This window comes from Thamnophis sirtalis, unplaced genomic scaffold (assembly GCF_051295495.1).
Source record: "Thamnophis sirtalis isolate CommonGarterSnake01/CBP01778 unplaced genomic scaffold, rThaSir2_p1.2 scaffold_7, whole genome shotgun sequence".
Classification (NCBI taxonomy): Eukaryota; Metazoa; Chordata; class Lepidosauria; order Squamata; family Natricidae; genus Thamnophis; species Thamnophis sirtalis.
Genome location: NW_028261387.1, coordinates 92,734,893 through 92,750,802, shown reverse-complemented (window position 1 = coordinate 92,750,802; position 15,910 = coordinate 92,734,893). Strand labels below are relative to the sequence as shown.

The following is a 15,910-nucleotide window of genomic DNA, read 5'->3' as shown; positions in this document are numbered from 1 at the left end:
TCATTCAAACCACAGGCAGTAAACGCAGAAAATGACCCGTGATGGGTTGTTATGGCTTGGTGTTGTTGCAACAACAACAAAAAATAAAAAAAAATAAAAAAAATGAGGGCCAGAAATATCCCCGGTGTTTGCAACTTTCTAGAATCGTAGAGAAGCCTTTGTCAGCATTTCCCTTTGCCACGTAGTGAAAAACAGGGACGTTTTAATGATTCAGGAAACTAAAATAATATGGAACATTTGAAAAGAAATTATAATTGACTGCAATTATTTCCACCTTTAAAAAACACAAAGGACAATTTCAGCCTCGCTTTGGCTGCCAGAAAACCAGAGCGCCTCTTGGTTGCTGCTAAATAAAAGCTGTCAAATACACATAGGAATCATAAGGAATCACTAGTGTGGATGAGGAAGAAGGGACCCATGCGGTCATCCAGTCCAACCCCCTACTCCACCGTTAAATTCAAATGAGGTCTATCCAACTCTAGCCAATCAATGTAAACCTTTGTGAAGTTTGCAAGGCTCCTGCTGCCCACATTTTTTCTCTGCCCTTCCTGGTAGAAACCATCATGACCAAAAACCCATATATGACTGACACAGAACCTGGTGTTTGAACCCAAATTATTTGTTGAAAACATCCTGTTCTTCGACGTATTTTGCCTCCAGAATTCTGCCTCCTTTTCTCGCCCTTTGACTAACTATCAGCACAGCGATAAATTTGCAGGTCCTCTACCTTCCTATCCATCCCTTCCCTCTTCTTTGATTCAGAGAAGACCTCTCTCAGACATTTGCTTTACATCCATCCCGGGAAGAAAGAAAGAAAGAAAGAAAGAAAGAAAGAAAGAAAGAAAGAAAGAAAGAAAGAAAGAAAGAAAGAAAGAAAGAAAGAAAGAAAGAAAAAGGAAGGAAGGAAGGAAGAAAGGAAGGAAGGAAGGAAGGAGGAGAAAGAAAGAAAAAAGCAAAGAAGACAATTAAAGAAGAAAGAAAAAAGAAAAAAGAGAAAGGAGAAAGAAAGGAAAAGAAAGAAATGGTAGAAGGAAGGAGGGAGGAAGGGAGAGGGAAAGGTAGGAGGAAGGGAGAAAGTAAAAAAGAAAGAAAGAACAAAGAAAGAAAGAAAGAGGGATGGAGGGAGGAGAAAGGAAGGAAAATAAATGGGGAGGGAGGGAGGAAGAGGGAAGGGTGGGAGCGAGGAAAAAAGAAAGAAAAAAGAAAGAAAAAGGAAAGAAAGAAGAAAGAATTAAAGAAGATAAACAAAAGAAGAAAAAAAGGGAGGAGAAAGAAAGAAATGGGGAAGGGAGGGAGGAAGGAAGAGGGAAGGGTGGGAGGAGGGAGGAAAAAAGAAAGAAGAAAAAAGAAAGAAAAAAGAAAGAATTAAAGAAGAAAAACAAAAGAAGAAAGAAAAAAGAGGAAGGAGAAAGAAAGAAATGGGGAAGGGAGGGAGGAAGGAAGAGAGAAGGGTGGGAGGGAGGAAGTAAAAAAGGGAGAAAGAAAAAGAAAGAAAGAGGGATGGAGGGATGGAGGGAGGAAAAAGGAAGGAAAAGAAATGGGGGAGGGAGGAAGAGGGAAGGGTGAGAGGGAGGGAGGAAGGAAGGAAAAAAGAAAGAAAAAAGAAAGAAAGAAGAAAGAAAGAGGGAGGGAGGGAGGAAAAAAGAAGAGGAGGCGAAGAAGAAAAAGCCGTATGAGGGGGAGGAGAAGCATGGGAGAAAGGGAGGGAGGAAAGGGAGAGAAGGAGGACGATGTGGAGTAGGAAGGGAAAGCAGATGGAAACAGAGGAAGAAAAGGAAAAGGAGAATGAAGGGAAGAGGGGAGGGCTGAGGAGGAAAAAGAAGACACAAACATATTCAACACCAAAACCTTCACAACCCCTCTGGGCTCTGATAACAGTGGAACTGCCTGCTACTACTTGAGTTTCAAAGAACAAAACGAGATCCCTTTCCATAAAAATTCCATTACCAATAGTCCTCGACTTACAACAGTGGGAATCAAGGACAATCCTGCAGGTGCTTGGAAGGAGGGGTCTGGATCAGTGACGTGCGGTGAGGTTTATGGCTGGTGAGGCACACACACAAATATTTTTAGACTTGTGGACTTCAACTCCCAGAATTCCACAGCCAGGCATGCTCAGTTCTGATTTAAAGCGAGAGCATTTGTTTTTCCCCTTTGCGAAATAAGTTTCCTTCTTTCTTTTTCTTTTTCTTCTCCCTCTCCCCCCCCCTCAAACACAAACACACACACACACAAAGTTGGATTGGAGGGAGTCAGGGAGACCACAGGAGGAGGCAGGAAGCCAGTCAAAGAGCCATACTGGAGCACACACACTTTCCCCCAGCCCCAGAAGGATCCAGCCCAGCTTCACTGATTACAGGTTTGAAAAGACAATGTGGCTCTGCCTGCAATCAAACTACACTTGGGGAGGGAGAGCACTTCCCTCCAGCCTTTGCCCAAAGCCCCGCACCAGGAGGATGAAGTTTGAATTCCTCCCCCTCCCTCCGACCCACACGTAACTTTTCCAGCTGTTTCAGAGAGGATTTCAACTCTGCTCTTGCCTGCCATCACGAAAAGAAAAAAAGATGTAAAAGGAAAAAGGCAAGAGCTGAGGTCAGGCTGAGCTAGTTGCTGCCAGAGTCACCGTGTGGATGACTCTGCTTAACTGTTTTAAAAAAGCCTCTAAAAAAGCGCCCTCTACAGGAGGGGGCAGGAGAACGACGTGCCTCATCTATGTCAGGAATTTTTCGGCTTTTAACCCTTGCTTAACTCTGTTTGAGTGATCATAAAACGCCTAAAGTCAGACTAGATGAGGCACGTCGTTCTCCTGTCTCCTCCTATAGAGGGCGCTTTTTAGAGGCTTTTTTAAACAGTTAAGCACTAAGCAGAGTCATCCACCTTGACTCTGGGAGCAACTAGCTCAGCCTGACCTCAGCTCTCGTCTTTTTCCTTTTACATTTTCCTTTTCTTTTCATGATGGCAGTGGTGAGGCTCTGCCTCCCCTGCCTCCCCTGACTGCATGTCCCTGGTCTGGAGTCACCTAGCAACTGGACAGTAACCTGATTGGACCACGTGACTGATGGTTTTCAGAAAGTGACAAACTTTTACTTTTAATTAGGTGAAAATCGCGGGAATATTCAGAGTCGGTTTTCACCTGCCTGTGCCAATATGACAGGGGTGTCAAACCTGATTTCATTGAGGGCACCAGCAGAGCTGCGTTTGACCTCGGAGAGGGGGGGGGTGGGCGTGGCCAGCTCAATGTCACTCATGTACCAGGCGTCTAGCGCTCTGCCAGTGAAAACAGGCTCCATTTTCAGTGGCAATGGCCTCCTGCAACCCTCTGCCAGCGAAAACGGTGCACGGGAGGGCCGTACATGACCCCCCCCCTCGAGCTTCATTTTTGCTGGCAGAGATATTGCGGGCCGGTTCTTTGCTATTTCCAAGGCAGCCCCGCGGGTCGGATCTAAGCACCCTGCGGGATGTATCCGGCTCCCGGGCCTTGACACCCTTGCGATGTGACATATCCAATAAACCTATTCTTTGAGGCAATGGCCTGCCTCTTGGTTTCGTTTGCTATGGGTATGTTACTCGGAACCCTGACATAAGTCTTAAAAGTATTCAAAGTTGGAGACCCCTCTTTCAGAGGGAAGCCACACTGTGGCCTAAGACTGGCTCTTTAAAAAAAAGTGCAGTGGTATCATAACTACGGAAGCTCCTGTTAGTGAAAGCCGGTCATCACCAGAGGTCGATTTTTGACATGGGAACATCTGCAGCAGGGGATTTTGCAGTATCCTTCCCCTGGAGTGGGGAGGGAATGGAGATTTTGCAGTATCCTTCCCCAGGAGTGAGGAGGGAATGAGGATTTTGCAGTATCCTTCCCCAGAAATGGGGATTTTGCAGTATCCTTCCCTAGGAGTGAGGAGGGAATGGGGATTTTGCAGTATCCTTCCCCAGGAGTGGGGAGGGAATGGGGATTTTGCAGTATCCTTCCCCTAGGAGTGGGGAGGGAATGGGGATTTTGCAGTATCCTTCCCCTAGGAGTGAGGAGGGAATGAGGATTTTGCAGTATCCTTCCCCAGGAGTGGGGAAGGAATGGGGATTTTGCAGTATCCTTCCCCAGGAGTGAGGAGGGAATGGGGATTTTGCAGTATCCTTCCCCCAGGAGTGGGGAGGGAATGGGGGATTTTGCAGTATCCTTCCCTTGGAGTGAGGAGGGAATGGGGATTTTGCAGTATCCTTCCCCTAGGAGTGGGGAGGGAATGGGGATTTTGCAGTATCCTTCCCCTAGGAGTGGGGAGGGAATGGGGATTTTGCAGTATCCTTCCTCAGGAATGGGGATTTTGCAGTATCCTTCCCCCAGGAGTGGAGAGGGAATGCGGATTTTGCAGTATCCTTCCCCTAGGAGTGGGGAGGGAATGGGGATTTTGCAGTATCCTTCCCTTGGAGTGAGGAGGGAATGGGGATTTTGCAGTATCCTTCCCCTACGAGTGGGGAGGGAATGGGGATTTTGCAGTATCCTTCCCCTAGGAGTGAGGAGGGAATGAGGATTTTGCAGTATCCTTCCCCAGGAGTGGGGAAGGAATGGGGATTTTGCAGTATCCTTCCCTAGGAGTGAGGAGGGAATGGGGATTTTGCAGTATCCTTCCGCCAGGAGTGAGGAGGGAATGGGGATTTTGCAGTATCCTTCCCCTAGGAGTGGGGAGGGAATGGGGATTTTGCAGTATCCTTCCCCTAGGAGTGAGGAGGGAATGAGGATTTTGCAGTATCCTTCCCCAGGAGTGAGGAGGGAATGAGGATTTTGCAGTATCCTTCCCTAGGAGTGAGGAGGGAATGGGGATTTTGCAGTATCATTCCGCCAGGAGTGGGGAGGGAATGGGGATTTTGCAGTATCCTTTCCCAGGAGTGAGGAAGGAATGGGGATTTTGCAGTATCCTTCCCCAGGAGTGGGGAAGGAATGGGGATTTTGCAGTATCTTTCCCCAGGAGTGATGAGGGAATGGGGATTTTGCAGGATCCTTCCCCTAGGAGTGAGGAGAGGATGGAGATTTTGCAGTATCCTTCCCCTGCCACGCCCACCATGTCACTCCCACAGAACCGGTAGTAAAAAAAAAATGAATTTCACCACTGATCTGCAGGGATCAAAACTCAGGACGAGCCTGCCGCTCGGGACAGCCATCTTGCTTTCCCTTAAAAGAATCTGGCCAGGGTGGTCTTCCAGAGGGGCTTTTTGGCCAGCTGTTTTTGGCTTACGACCGACATGAACCCCACAAGCAGAAGATACTCGCACCGAGACTTCTTTGCACCAGAGAAGTTTCAGCACCGTTTGCTCGGCGCGCACACAGTGTTGGCTGGAAAATGCGCTTATGGCTCTGACCCACAGTCTATATGGCTAAATTTCATTGAAGGTCATTTGAAGGAGGGCTGTATACAAAGCCAGCACTTCACGTGTACAAATACTCAAACCAACACAGGGGGTCCTCGACTTGCAACAGTTCATTTAGTGACCGTTCAAAGTTCCAACAGGACTGAAAAAAGGGACTTAGGACCTCTTCTCACAGTTACGACTGTGGTCCTGTGGTCAAAATTCAGGCGCTTGGCAAGTGGTTCGTATTTATGACGGCCTGCAGTGTATCCTGGAGTCATGTGATCCGTTTTTGTGCCCTCCTAGTCAGCAAAGTCAATGGGGGGAATCCATATTCACTTAACAACGGTGTCGCTAGCTTAGCTCAAAAGGTCAGGGGCTTGATGACTGGCTCACAGTTATGACGGTTGCAGTGTCCCGGGTCACCTTTTGTGACCTTCTGGCGAAAGCCAGCTTCCCTTAACAACAGCTTAACCGCTGCAGGGATTCGCTTCACAAAAGTGGCAAGCAAAGTCGTAAAATGGGACGAAACTCACTTAACACATTTCTCACTTAGCGACATGAATTTTGGCCTCAGTTGGGGCTGTAGGTTGAGGGCCGTAAGTTGAGGGCCACCTGTATTTGTAGCTCAGGGCTGAACTGTGGGGCCCTCTTGAGCTGGGTGGTTTTCTCGCCGACGTTTCATGACCCAACTAGGTAACATCATCAGTGCTAGAAGCGAATGGGGTGTGGTCTTATTTTTATATATGAGCGGCACGTTGGTGGGAGTATTCTTGATGCGAACCTTGATTAGGCTGTTGCTTACTTATCCACTCAGACAGACAACCTAACAACGAACAACAGCCGAATCAAGAAACACCAAGAACGCAACACAAATCAAGCCATTTGTGTATAAACCCCATCCCTTCCAGCACTGATGCTGTTCCCTAGTTGGGTTATGAGATGTGTGCAAGAAAATAACCAAGCTCAGAGAGCACTAAGGGCTCCACAAACTATGAAACCAACCCTGAGGTGACATGGGATGGACGGCAAAGATCAAAAGGGTGGGAGATGCAAGATTCGTTCTCGGCCAGTAAAACACCTATTTTCTCTTCCTTTGCTTCTCCCAGCCCAGCATCCTTAAAATGTATTTTATCTATTTATTCAATTTATAAAGCTCCCCATCTCGCAGACGTATTTGGATAGCAACTTTCAGAATTCCTAGCCAGCATGCATTTGCCATCCCAGCTAAACTGAACCAGTTTATTGAATGATTTTCTTATTAAAGAGGTATACTGCCAGATTCCAAATGATTTGTGGACGCCACAAACTTTTCCATTCAATGACCAGATTGGGACGTTTATATTCCTTCAATAACTTTTGGCAGAAGAAGTCAAGGCATGCCACAACCTCTCGCTAAGAGCTACCCAGAAGTTAACCCTGGTTATGGTAGGTACCGTATTTTTCGGAGTATAAGATGCACCTTTTCCACCCCAAAAAGGGGGTGGAAACCTGGGTGCGTCTTATACACTGAATACAGCATCCCCCCCCCCCGGAAGCCCCGCCTCCTTCACCTAAATGGCCATGCATAGCCTTTAGGAGGCTTCTGGAGTGCTCCTGGGGGCTGGAGAGGGCAGAAATGAGCGAAAAAACAGGCCATTTTTGGCTCATTTTTTGCGCCCTCCCCCCCAACAGCACTTTGCAGGCTTCTCAAACTCTCTGCATGCCCTGTTTTTCACAAAAAAAAACAAAAACAAAAAACAAACAAGGCGTGCAGAGGATTTGGGAGGCGTGCAGAGGATTTGGGAGGCTTACAGAGTGCAAAAACGTTTGCAAAAAATTTACCTCTTCAAAATCTAGGATTCAAAATAGCGCTTCAGAGTTCAAGGGATGGGAGAGTAAACGTAGCATCCGTTCCAACCTTTTAAATCAGCCGCTTCATTTCCTGGGTTAGTTGCTGCCCTAAGCGAGGAAAAGACGCAGCCGCTTTCAAGGGTAGGAGACAAAATAACAGAATTAACAAAGAGTTGGAAGGGACCTGGGAGGTCTTCTAGCCCAACCCCCTGCTCAAGCAGAAAACGCAAACCATTTCAGACAAATGGTTGTCCAATCTCTTCTTAAAAATCTCCAGTGTTGGAGCACCCACACGTTCTGGAGGGCAAGTTAATTATTCTGTCGGGAAATTTCTCCTTAGTTCTAGATTGCTTCTCTCCTTGATTAGTTTCCATCCATTGCTTCTTGTCCTTCCTCTGCCTTCATGTGCTTTGGAGAATAAGTTGACCCCCTCTTCTTTGGGGCAGCCCCTCAAGTATTGGAAGACTGCTATCATGTAGTCCTTCATTTAATTTAACTAGACATACTCAAATCCTGCAATCATTCTTCATGTTTTAGCCTTTCATCTCCTAATGACCGATGCTATATTTGCGTTCTAGCGCATCTTAAATCCCTTCTTGAAGACTAAATCCAAGCATAGCTGCATAGCCCTGCCACCTAAAACAGTTGTGTAGAGCACACCAAAATTATTCTAAAGCCCTTACTAGGGGGAGTGATGCTACCATATGGAGATTCACATGATAGAAAGGCCAAGTGCTTATAACAACTAAGAATGGTGCAGTAGTTAGAAAGCAGTATTGCAGGCTGACTCTGCCCATTGCCAGGAGTTCGATCCTGACCGGCTCAAAGTTGACTCAGCCATCCTTCAAGGTTGGTCAAATGAGGACCCAGATTCTTGGAGGCAACAGGCTGACTCTGTAAAGGCTGTAAAAGCGCTGTGAAGTGGTATATAAGTCTAAGTGCTATTGCTATGAGCCACGGTGGCGCAGTGGTTAGATGCAGTACTGCAGGCTACTTCTGCTGACTGCCAGCTGACTGCAATTTGGCAGATTGAATCACACCAGGCTCATGGTTGACTCAGCCTTCCATCCTTCTGAGGTGGGTAAAATCAGGACCCCAGATTATTGGGGGGCAAGAGGCTGACTCTGTAAACCGCTTAGAGAGAGTTGTAAAAGCACTGTGAAGCGATTTATAAGTCTAAGTGCTATTGCTATTGCTATAGGGACAGGAATGGCTTTGCAAAGATTTGTGAAGTAAGGGCTAAATATTCTGTTCCCCCCCCCCCCATTTTTTTTTAAATTTCCTCATGTATTTCTTTTTATATGATCCAAAGTTCCCAGCATTGGCTGGTGTACATTTATTTATTTAGTTTTTAGATCCTGCCCAATACGGATGGTTTCTGGGCAGGATACTAGGGTTGAAAAAATTGGAAAAAGGAGGGCAGTTTTATCTAGAAAACAAGATGAAATGAAAAAAAAAGAAATATTATTGAAAAATGGTTGATTTGCGGGAGTAAATTGTCCAGAAAGGACGTGGTTTGTCGTGCTCCAATTGGAATACTTGGGTAAATTCTTGGTTAACAACCATCTGTTCAATGATCATTTGAAACGACAACAGCACTGAACGAGGGTTTCCACTGTTTCGTGAATCAAGCATTTGGTAATCGGCGCCTAATTATGACATCACAGCACTTTGCAAAGTCAATGGGGAAGCCGGCAGGAAATTGAAAATGGTGATCAGGTAACCATGGGACGACGGTAATATGACTACATGGGATTCACTTAACAACGGCAACTGAAGACAGGGCATTTGCACGGCATCACCCTTTATAACTGTGTTGTTTAGTAACGCAGTTGCCAGTCCCAATGACAGATAGTCTTCGACTTACAACAGTTCACTGAGTGACCGTTCAAAGTTACAACAGCACTGAAAAAAGTAACTCATGACCGTTTTTCACACTTACGACGGTAGCAGCCTCTCCCTGGTCACGTGATCAAAATCTGGATGATTAGCAACAGTTTCATATTTATGACAGTTGAAGTCTCCTGGGCAGCTTTTGCGACCTTCTGACAGACTTTCACACTTAATAACCGTTGCCGCATCCCTGGGATCGCGAGATCGAAATTCGGACGGTTGGCAACTGACACGGACTTGTGACTGTTGCTATGTCCCAAGGTCATGTCATGTGATCCCCTTTTGCGACCTTCTGACAATAGGGATGCCAGATTCACTTAACAACCGCGGGACTAACTTATCAGCTGCAGTGATTCGCTTAACAACGGTGGCAAGAAAGGCCGTAAAATGGGGCAAAGCTCATTTAACAAATGGGCTCACTTAACCAGAGAAATTTTGGGCTTCCTTGTGGTCATAAGTCGAGGACTATCTGTAATTAATTACCGGCATTTTATAGTCAAGCTGTGGTTTTGCTTGGAGGAAAATTCTTCCATTTTATCCAGCTCAAATATAAGACTCTTGCTACTTTGAGACTTGCAGGTAAATGTCTTGGGGAGCTAAAATTTCATGCTTTAGGAAAAAATAGCAGAGAGAAAGACTTTCCGAGAAATGCCAGCCAGCTTTTTTTTCTAGAAATTCCTATGTCTACATTTTGAAGTCAGAGAGTATGTGTGAAAGGTAGATCAAATTAAAGAGAGGGCATTTAAGTGCCCCCTTTGCAAATTTTGCATATTTGGAATAAATATGAGAACTGAAATTTTTATTCTCATTTGAAAGTCACAGGTTCCCAAACTTTTCCAAGCAGTTCGTTGTTGTTGTTTTTTCTCTCTCTTTTTTTTTACGGGAGAAGACTACACAATAACAACGACATTCCTGAAATAATGTACAAAGACGCACTCCTCATAACTGCAACAACGGAAGGATGCTAGGAAAAATGCAAAAGGTTTATGTTCGGAGAAATGTCCACTCAAGTGCATACCGATTTTAGTGCAAACTCGAAGGGGAGGAGAGGGGGGGGGGAAATCTCAGCTTTAAGGATTCGGACAGATTTACACAAATGAAAAATACAGCGAAATGTCCAATTGCGTAAATTCACCCATCCCTGGCTTTGAATTAAATGCTAGGCCTTAACTGACAGTGAGGATCCAGGACATTGCATTAATGTAATATACATCTCAGCAACTTATAACAAACTCCACCATCCCACATCCCTGCGTTTCCAAGGACTACAGCAGGGTATGTGTGTGTGTGTGTGTGTCCAAATTTGGCAACTTAAGCCCTGTGGACTTCAACTCCCAGAATTCCTCAGCCAGCATGGCTGGACGTCAACTCCCAGAATTCCTCAGCCAGCCATGGAATTCTGGGAGTTGAAGTCCAGAGATCTTAAAATTACTAAGGTTGGCACTTCTGCACTACGGGAAAATAAAATTGAGATTAATTCATTCATTCATTAGACCGACTTTTCTCCTTGGGATATTTTTAAGGGCATTTTCCCCCTCACAAATATCTGCTTATAATAAAGAGTTTCATGGAAAGGCCCTAAATTTCCCACAATTAATCCTCTTTCTTTAAGAAAACATCCCCAAACATCTCTTTGCCAAAAGTTCCTTTCTCCAATATTGGTTTCCCCTAAACTTTTCAATCTTTCCAGCGTTTTTGTTATCCAAATTACAAGCGGGGGGGGCATCAGTCTTTTTGGTTGGACCTGGTTGGACCATGAAAACAAATAGACCAAAAATTCAAAATTCACCAGCATCATCCTCATCATAAACCCAACCCCCCCTCCCCCGCCAATGGTTCATTGTCAAACAATCTCAGATAATTCTTTTTTTTTTAAAACGCCATTTCCTATCAAAATTATAAAAAAGTAAGCTGGGTTTGCAACCACAACCACAATATTTGTTGTCGTTCGCGGGACTCCCAAACACGCTCCGTTTTCCCCTAAACACACGACCGCTACGGGAAAAGCAATCCACAAAAAAAAAACAGAGAGAAAACGCTTCGCGTGGTTTCCCTATTGCACTTCGCTCTTTCCTCCTCCTGCAGCGTCTCTTCCGAAGAAACAGCATCCCCCCCCACCCGCTACCCCGCCTTTCGCCGTGGTACCCAACCGATCCGTGGACGTGGTCTGCCCAAGCAGGCGGGCATTATGTACAATCCAGGCGGGGTTTTCGGATGGAAGAATCGCGCCGGAAGGTCGAGTCCGTCTCCGAAAAAATAAAATCCAATGTTTTGTTTCCAACGTCTTAAAGTGGTTTTGTCACTTTTTTTTTGTTTTCTTAAAAAAAAGGAAGGATTGAGCGGAACGGGAGGGGCTCGCCAACGAAGGAGCATCCTGCTCACCCATCACTCTGTAAACTAATCTTTAAAGAGGGACTATTATTATTATTTTTTTTGAATATTTTTTTTTTCCTGACCCCCTCGGCTTATTTTTCTGGCATTTTATTAGCCCCGAATTTCGGGGCGTGGAAGGGATTGTTACCTCTATCTTTTTCATCCAGGATGCAGTTTGCCACCGGCCAAGACCCCCCGTGGCTTTCTTATGGTTAATATTTCCCAGGAGGCTTTCTGTGTCTTTCGGGAAAAATTCGGAAGGCCTCTCCTTCGGTTTCCGGCCTCGCTTCTTGCCGTCGGGACTAGTCTTTCGTTCCTCGTTGCTGGGCGATCTCTGTTCTTTACTTTTCTTTTTCTTCGAAGAATCGGTCGAGGTGTGGAACCAGTTCTGCGTTTCGGGGAGCAAAAGAAAGATTGGTGGGTACGTCTTTTGCATTGGGCCACGCTGAGTGCCATGGGAAAGCGGGAGGTGGGGATGATGTGGCGTATGGGAGACATATAGTCTAAATAACATTCCCTTTCTCAGAGAGGCAAGGACAGCTTGCCCTGCAGGGCCTGGAGCCGTGTGACTGGGAGGCATAGAAAAATAAATGGAATAATAAATACATAATAAATAATAAAATTTGAGGAAAGTCAAGCCTTGGAGTCTTCTTTCGTTAGGGGTCTTGCTTGCAACCCTGACAGTCGCCTGCATTCCCACAAAGCTGGCTTAAATTGTGTTTGTACAACAGAGGTGGGTTCCTACCAGTTCGTACCAGTTCAGTAGAACCGGTTCGTCAAATCTACTGAACCGGTTAGAAGAGGTTCAACCAAAAAGCAGGCCACACCTATAGAAGAGGTTCCAAAAATTTTTGAAACCACCACTGACACACACACACACACACAAAAAGAGAAAAGAAAGGAAGAAAAAAGAAAAAAAGAAAAAAGAAAGAAAAAGTGAGAGATGCAAGAAAAAAAGGAAAAAGGGAGAGAGAGACAAAAGGAAGGAAAGAGAGGGGGGGAAGAAAGAAAGAAAGAAAGAAAGAAAGAAAGAAAGAAAGAAAGAAAGAAAGAAAGAAAGAAAGAAAGAAAGAAAGAAAACACATGGCCGGCAAGCCACTCCCACCAGGTCACATGGCTGGCAAGCCACTCCCACAAAGGAGGCCACACCCACCGAGTAGGTTCGAAAAATGTTTGAAACCCACCACACGTTGTACAATACAAGCGGTTGTCGACTTACAGCCGTTCACTGTAACTTCGACTATTCAAAGTTAGAACGGCCCAGACAAAAGTTACTTAGGATAAGTTTTTCACACTTATGCTGCAGCATCTCCATGGTGAGCTAAGAGGGAGAGATTGGCCCAAAGCCATCCAGTTGGCTTCCGTGCCTAAGGCGGGGAATAGAACTCACGGTCTCCTGTTCATTGGCCCAAAGTCACCTAGCTGGCTTTTGTGCCTAAGGCGGGAATAGAACTCACAGAGTCCTGGTGATTGGCCCAAAGTCACGCAGCTGTCATCGATGCCTAATATGGTACTAGAACTCACTATCTCCTGGTGGTTGGTCCAAAGTCACCCAGCCACCATTCCTGATTAAGGCAGGACTAGAACTCACCGTCTCCTGCTTTCCAGCCTGGTGCTTTAGCCGCTAGAAGTAACTTTGCAGCCAACGAGAAGATACTTACCTCTGAGTGTGTCTTGATGATGTGGTATTTGACCCCACTTTCTGAGCTAAACTCCTTCTGACACAGAAGACAATGATATTTGCCCACCGAATGGCCTCCCTGTAAACGAAAGACCGGCCGTGTTTAATTTGGCAGAACCAACCTGAAACTAAGGAGAAATTCCTTGACAGTCAATTAACCAGGGGAACGACTTGCCTCCAGAAGCTGTGAACGCTCCAACACTGGAGGTTTTTAAGAAGAGATCGGACAATGATGCAGGGCAGTGAGGACTAATCTTTTCCTCTTTGCGTGCCAAAATCGTGCGTACATGCACCACAGCGCATGTGCATGTGCCCGCACCCATAATGCAATGTGCCCCGCCCCCTGCATGTGTGCACAACCCCCCTGTGCTCCCCCCAGCCCCCCGCACATGCACACAACCTCCCCACGCATGTGTGTGACCCCCTCCGCGCCCCGTTTTGGGCCTAGCAGGCCTCGGGAGGTATTTCTCCTACAGTCTGCGGAGGATTCGGCAGGCCAGCCTTCGCATACCAGAAAAGAAATTAGCAATTCGAAGAGCGAGATTGACTATGGAGTTCCTTTACCTTATTACAGTTGGCCAGGTGGGCTTTTAAGCCGGACACACTGCAGTAAATGGCTGCACAGCACTGGGAGAGAAAAGAGAGAGAGGCTGAGTGGGGAACCGGGGAATCCTCCTCGCCCCCCCCCCCCGCCCCCCAAAGCGTCCCTCCTACAAGCTGCAGCCAAAAGTACCAATAAAAGGAGAATATTTTGTAGCTCAGGGTTGACCTGAAAGGTTCCTGGGGCTCGCTCTGATCTTGATGGTTTTCCTGCAGATGTTTCATTACCCAAGGAGCTAACAGCATCAGTGCCAGAAGGGAGTGAGGTTTGCGGAGAGGAGGAGGAGGAGGGGGAGGAAGAGGAAGAAGAGGAGGAGGAGGAGCCAGTGGGGTCTCATTACCAAACTATGTAACATCATCAGTGATAGAAGAGAGTGGGGTGACGGAGGGGAGGACTGTGGCTCCTTGGCGCACTGTGAGTTTGGTGGTTTTCCTGCAGATATTTTATTACCCAAGTAGGTAACATCATCAGTGCTAGAAGGAGTGAGATTTGCAGAAAGGAGGAGGAGGAGGAGGAGGAGGAGGAGGAGGAGGAGGAGGAGGAGGAGGAGGAGGAGGAGGAGGAGGATGATGATTGGGGGGTGGTCCTTGATGCCCTCTGAGCTTGGTTGTTTTCTTGCTGACATTTCATTACCCAACTAGGTAATATCAGTGCTAGAAGGAGTGAGATTGCAGAAAGGAGGAGGAGGAGTGGAGCGGGGGGGAGAAGGAGTCCGTGGGGTCTCATTACCAAACTATGTAACATCATCAGTGCTAGAAGAGAGTGGGGTGACGGAGGGGATGACTGTGGCTCCTTGGCGCACTATGAACTTGGTGGTTTTCCTGCAGATATTTTATTATCCAACTAGGTAACATCATCAGTGCTAGAAGGAGTGAGATTTGCAGAAAGGAGGAGGAGGAGGAGGAGGAGGAGGAGGAGGAGGAGGATGATGATGATGATGATGATTGGGGGGTGGTCCTTGATGCCCTCTGAGCTTGGTTGTTTTCTTGCTGACATTTCATTACCCAACTAGGTAATATCAGTGCTAGAAGGAGTGAGATTTGCAGAAAGGAGGAGGAGTGGGGGTGGGGGGAGAAGGAGTCTGTGGGGTCTCATTACCAAACTATGTAACATCATCAGTGCTAGAAGAGAGTGGGGTGACGGAGGGGAGGACTGTGGCTCCTTGGCACTCTGTGAGCTTGGTGGTTTTCCTGAAGATATTTTATTACCCAACTAGGTAATATCATCAGTGCTAGAAGGAGTGAGATTTGCAGAAAGGAGGAGGAGGAGGAAGAGGAGGAGGAGGAGGAGGAGGAGGAGGAGGAGGAGGAGGAGGAGGAGGAGGAGGAGGAGGAGGAGAAGGAGGATTGGGGGGTGGTCCTTGATGCCCTCTGAGCTTGGTTGTTTTCTTGCTGACATTTCATTACCCAACTAGGTAATATCAGTGCTAGGAGTCAGATTTGCGGAGAGGAGGAGGAGGGGAAGAGGAAGAAGAGGAGGAGGAGGAGCCAGTGGGGTCTCATTACCAAACTATGTAACATCATCAGTGCTAGAAGAGAGTGGGGTTACGGAGGGGAGGACTGTGGCTCCTTGGCGCACTGTGAGATTGGTGGTTTTCCTGCCGATGTTTCATTACCCAACTAGGTAACATCATCAGTGCTAGAAGGGAAGGGTGTTTGTGGAGAGGAGGAGGAGGAAGGGGAGCAGGAAGAGGATTGGGGGGTCCTTGGTGCTCTCTGAGCTTGGTGGTTTTCTTGCAGATGTTTCATCACCGAAAAATGTTTGATGTTACAACAGCACTGGGGGAAAAAGTGACTTATGACTGTTTTTCATAGTGACGACCGTTTCAGCCTGCTGCAAAATTCAGACGCTTGGCAACCGGCTCACATTTATGACGGTTGCAATGCCCCGGGGACACGTGATCCCTCCTGACAAGCAAAGTCAATGGGGAAGCCAGACTCACTTCACAACCGTGTCACTAACTTAACAACTGCAGTGATTCGCTTAACAACGGTGGCAAGGGAAGTCGGGAAAAGGAGGAAAACTCACTTAACAATTGTCTCGCTTAGCCACAGAAATTTGGGGCTCAGTTGTAGTCGAGGACTACCTATCTAGTCAGACCTCTGTTTGGACTTACCGTAATTTTCAGAAGTATAAGACGCACCTTTCCCCCCCAAAAAAGAGGGTGAAAATCTGGGTGCGTCTTATAG

The 15,910-nt window shown here is 46.6% G+C and overlaps 1 protein-coding gene across 1 annotated transcript in view; it reads right to left on the bottom strand.

Moving 5' to 3' along the window:
- Window positions 1-9,922: 9,922 nt before the first annotated feature.
- The window catches only part of ZNF512B (zinc finger protein 512B), a 52,634-nt gene continuing 46,646 nt past the window's right edge, over window positions 9,923-15,910 (bottom strand). Inside the window, 4 exon segments of the mRNA XM_087720874.1 lie at window positions 9,923-11,633; window positions 11,636-11,827; window positions 13,101-13,199; window positions 13,685-13,747. Coding sequence (XP_087577000.1) covers window positions 11,532-11,633; window positions 11,636-11,827; window positions 13,101-13,199; window positions 13,685-13,747 — 456 coding nt within the window. The 3' untranslated portion in view covers window positions 9,923-11,531.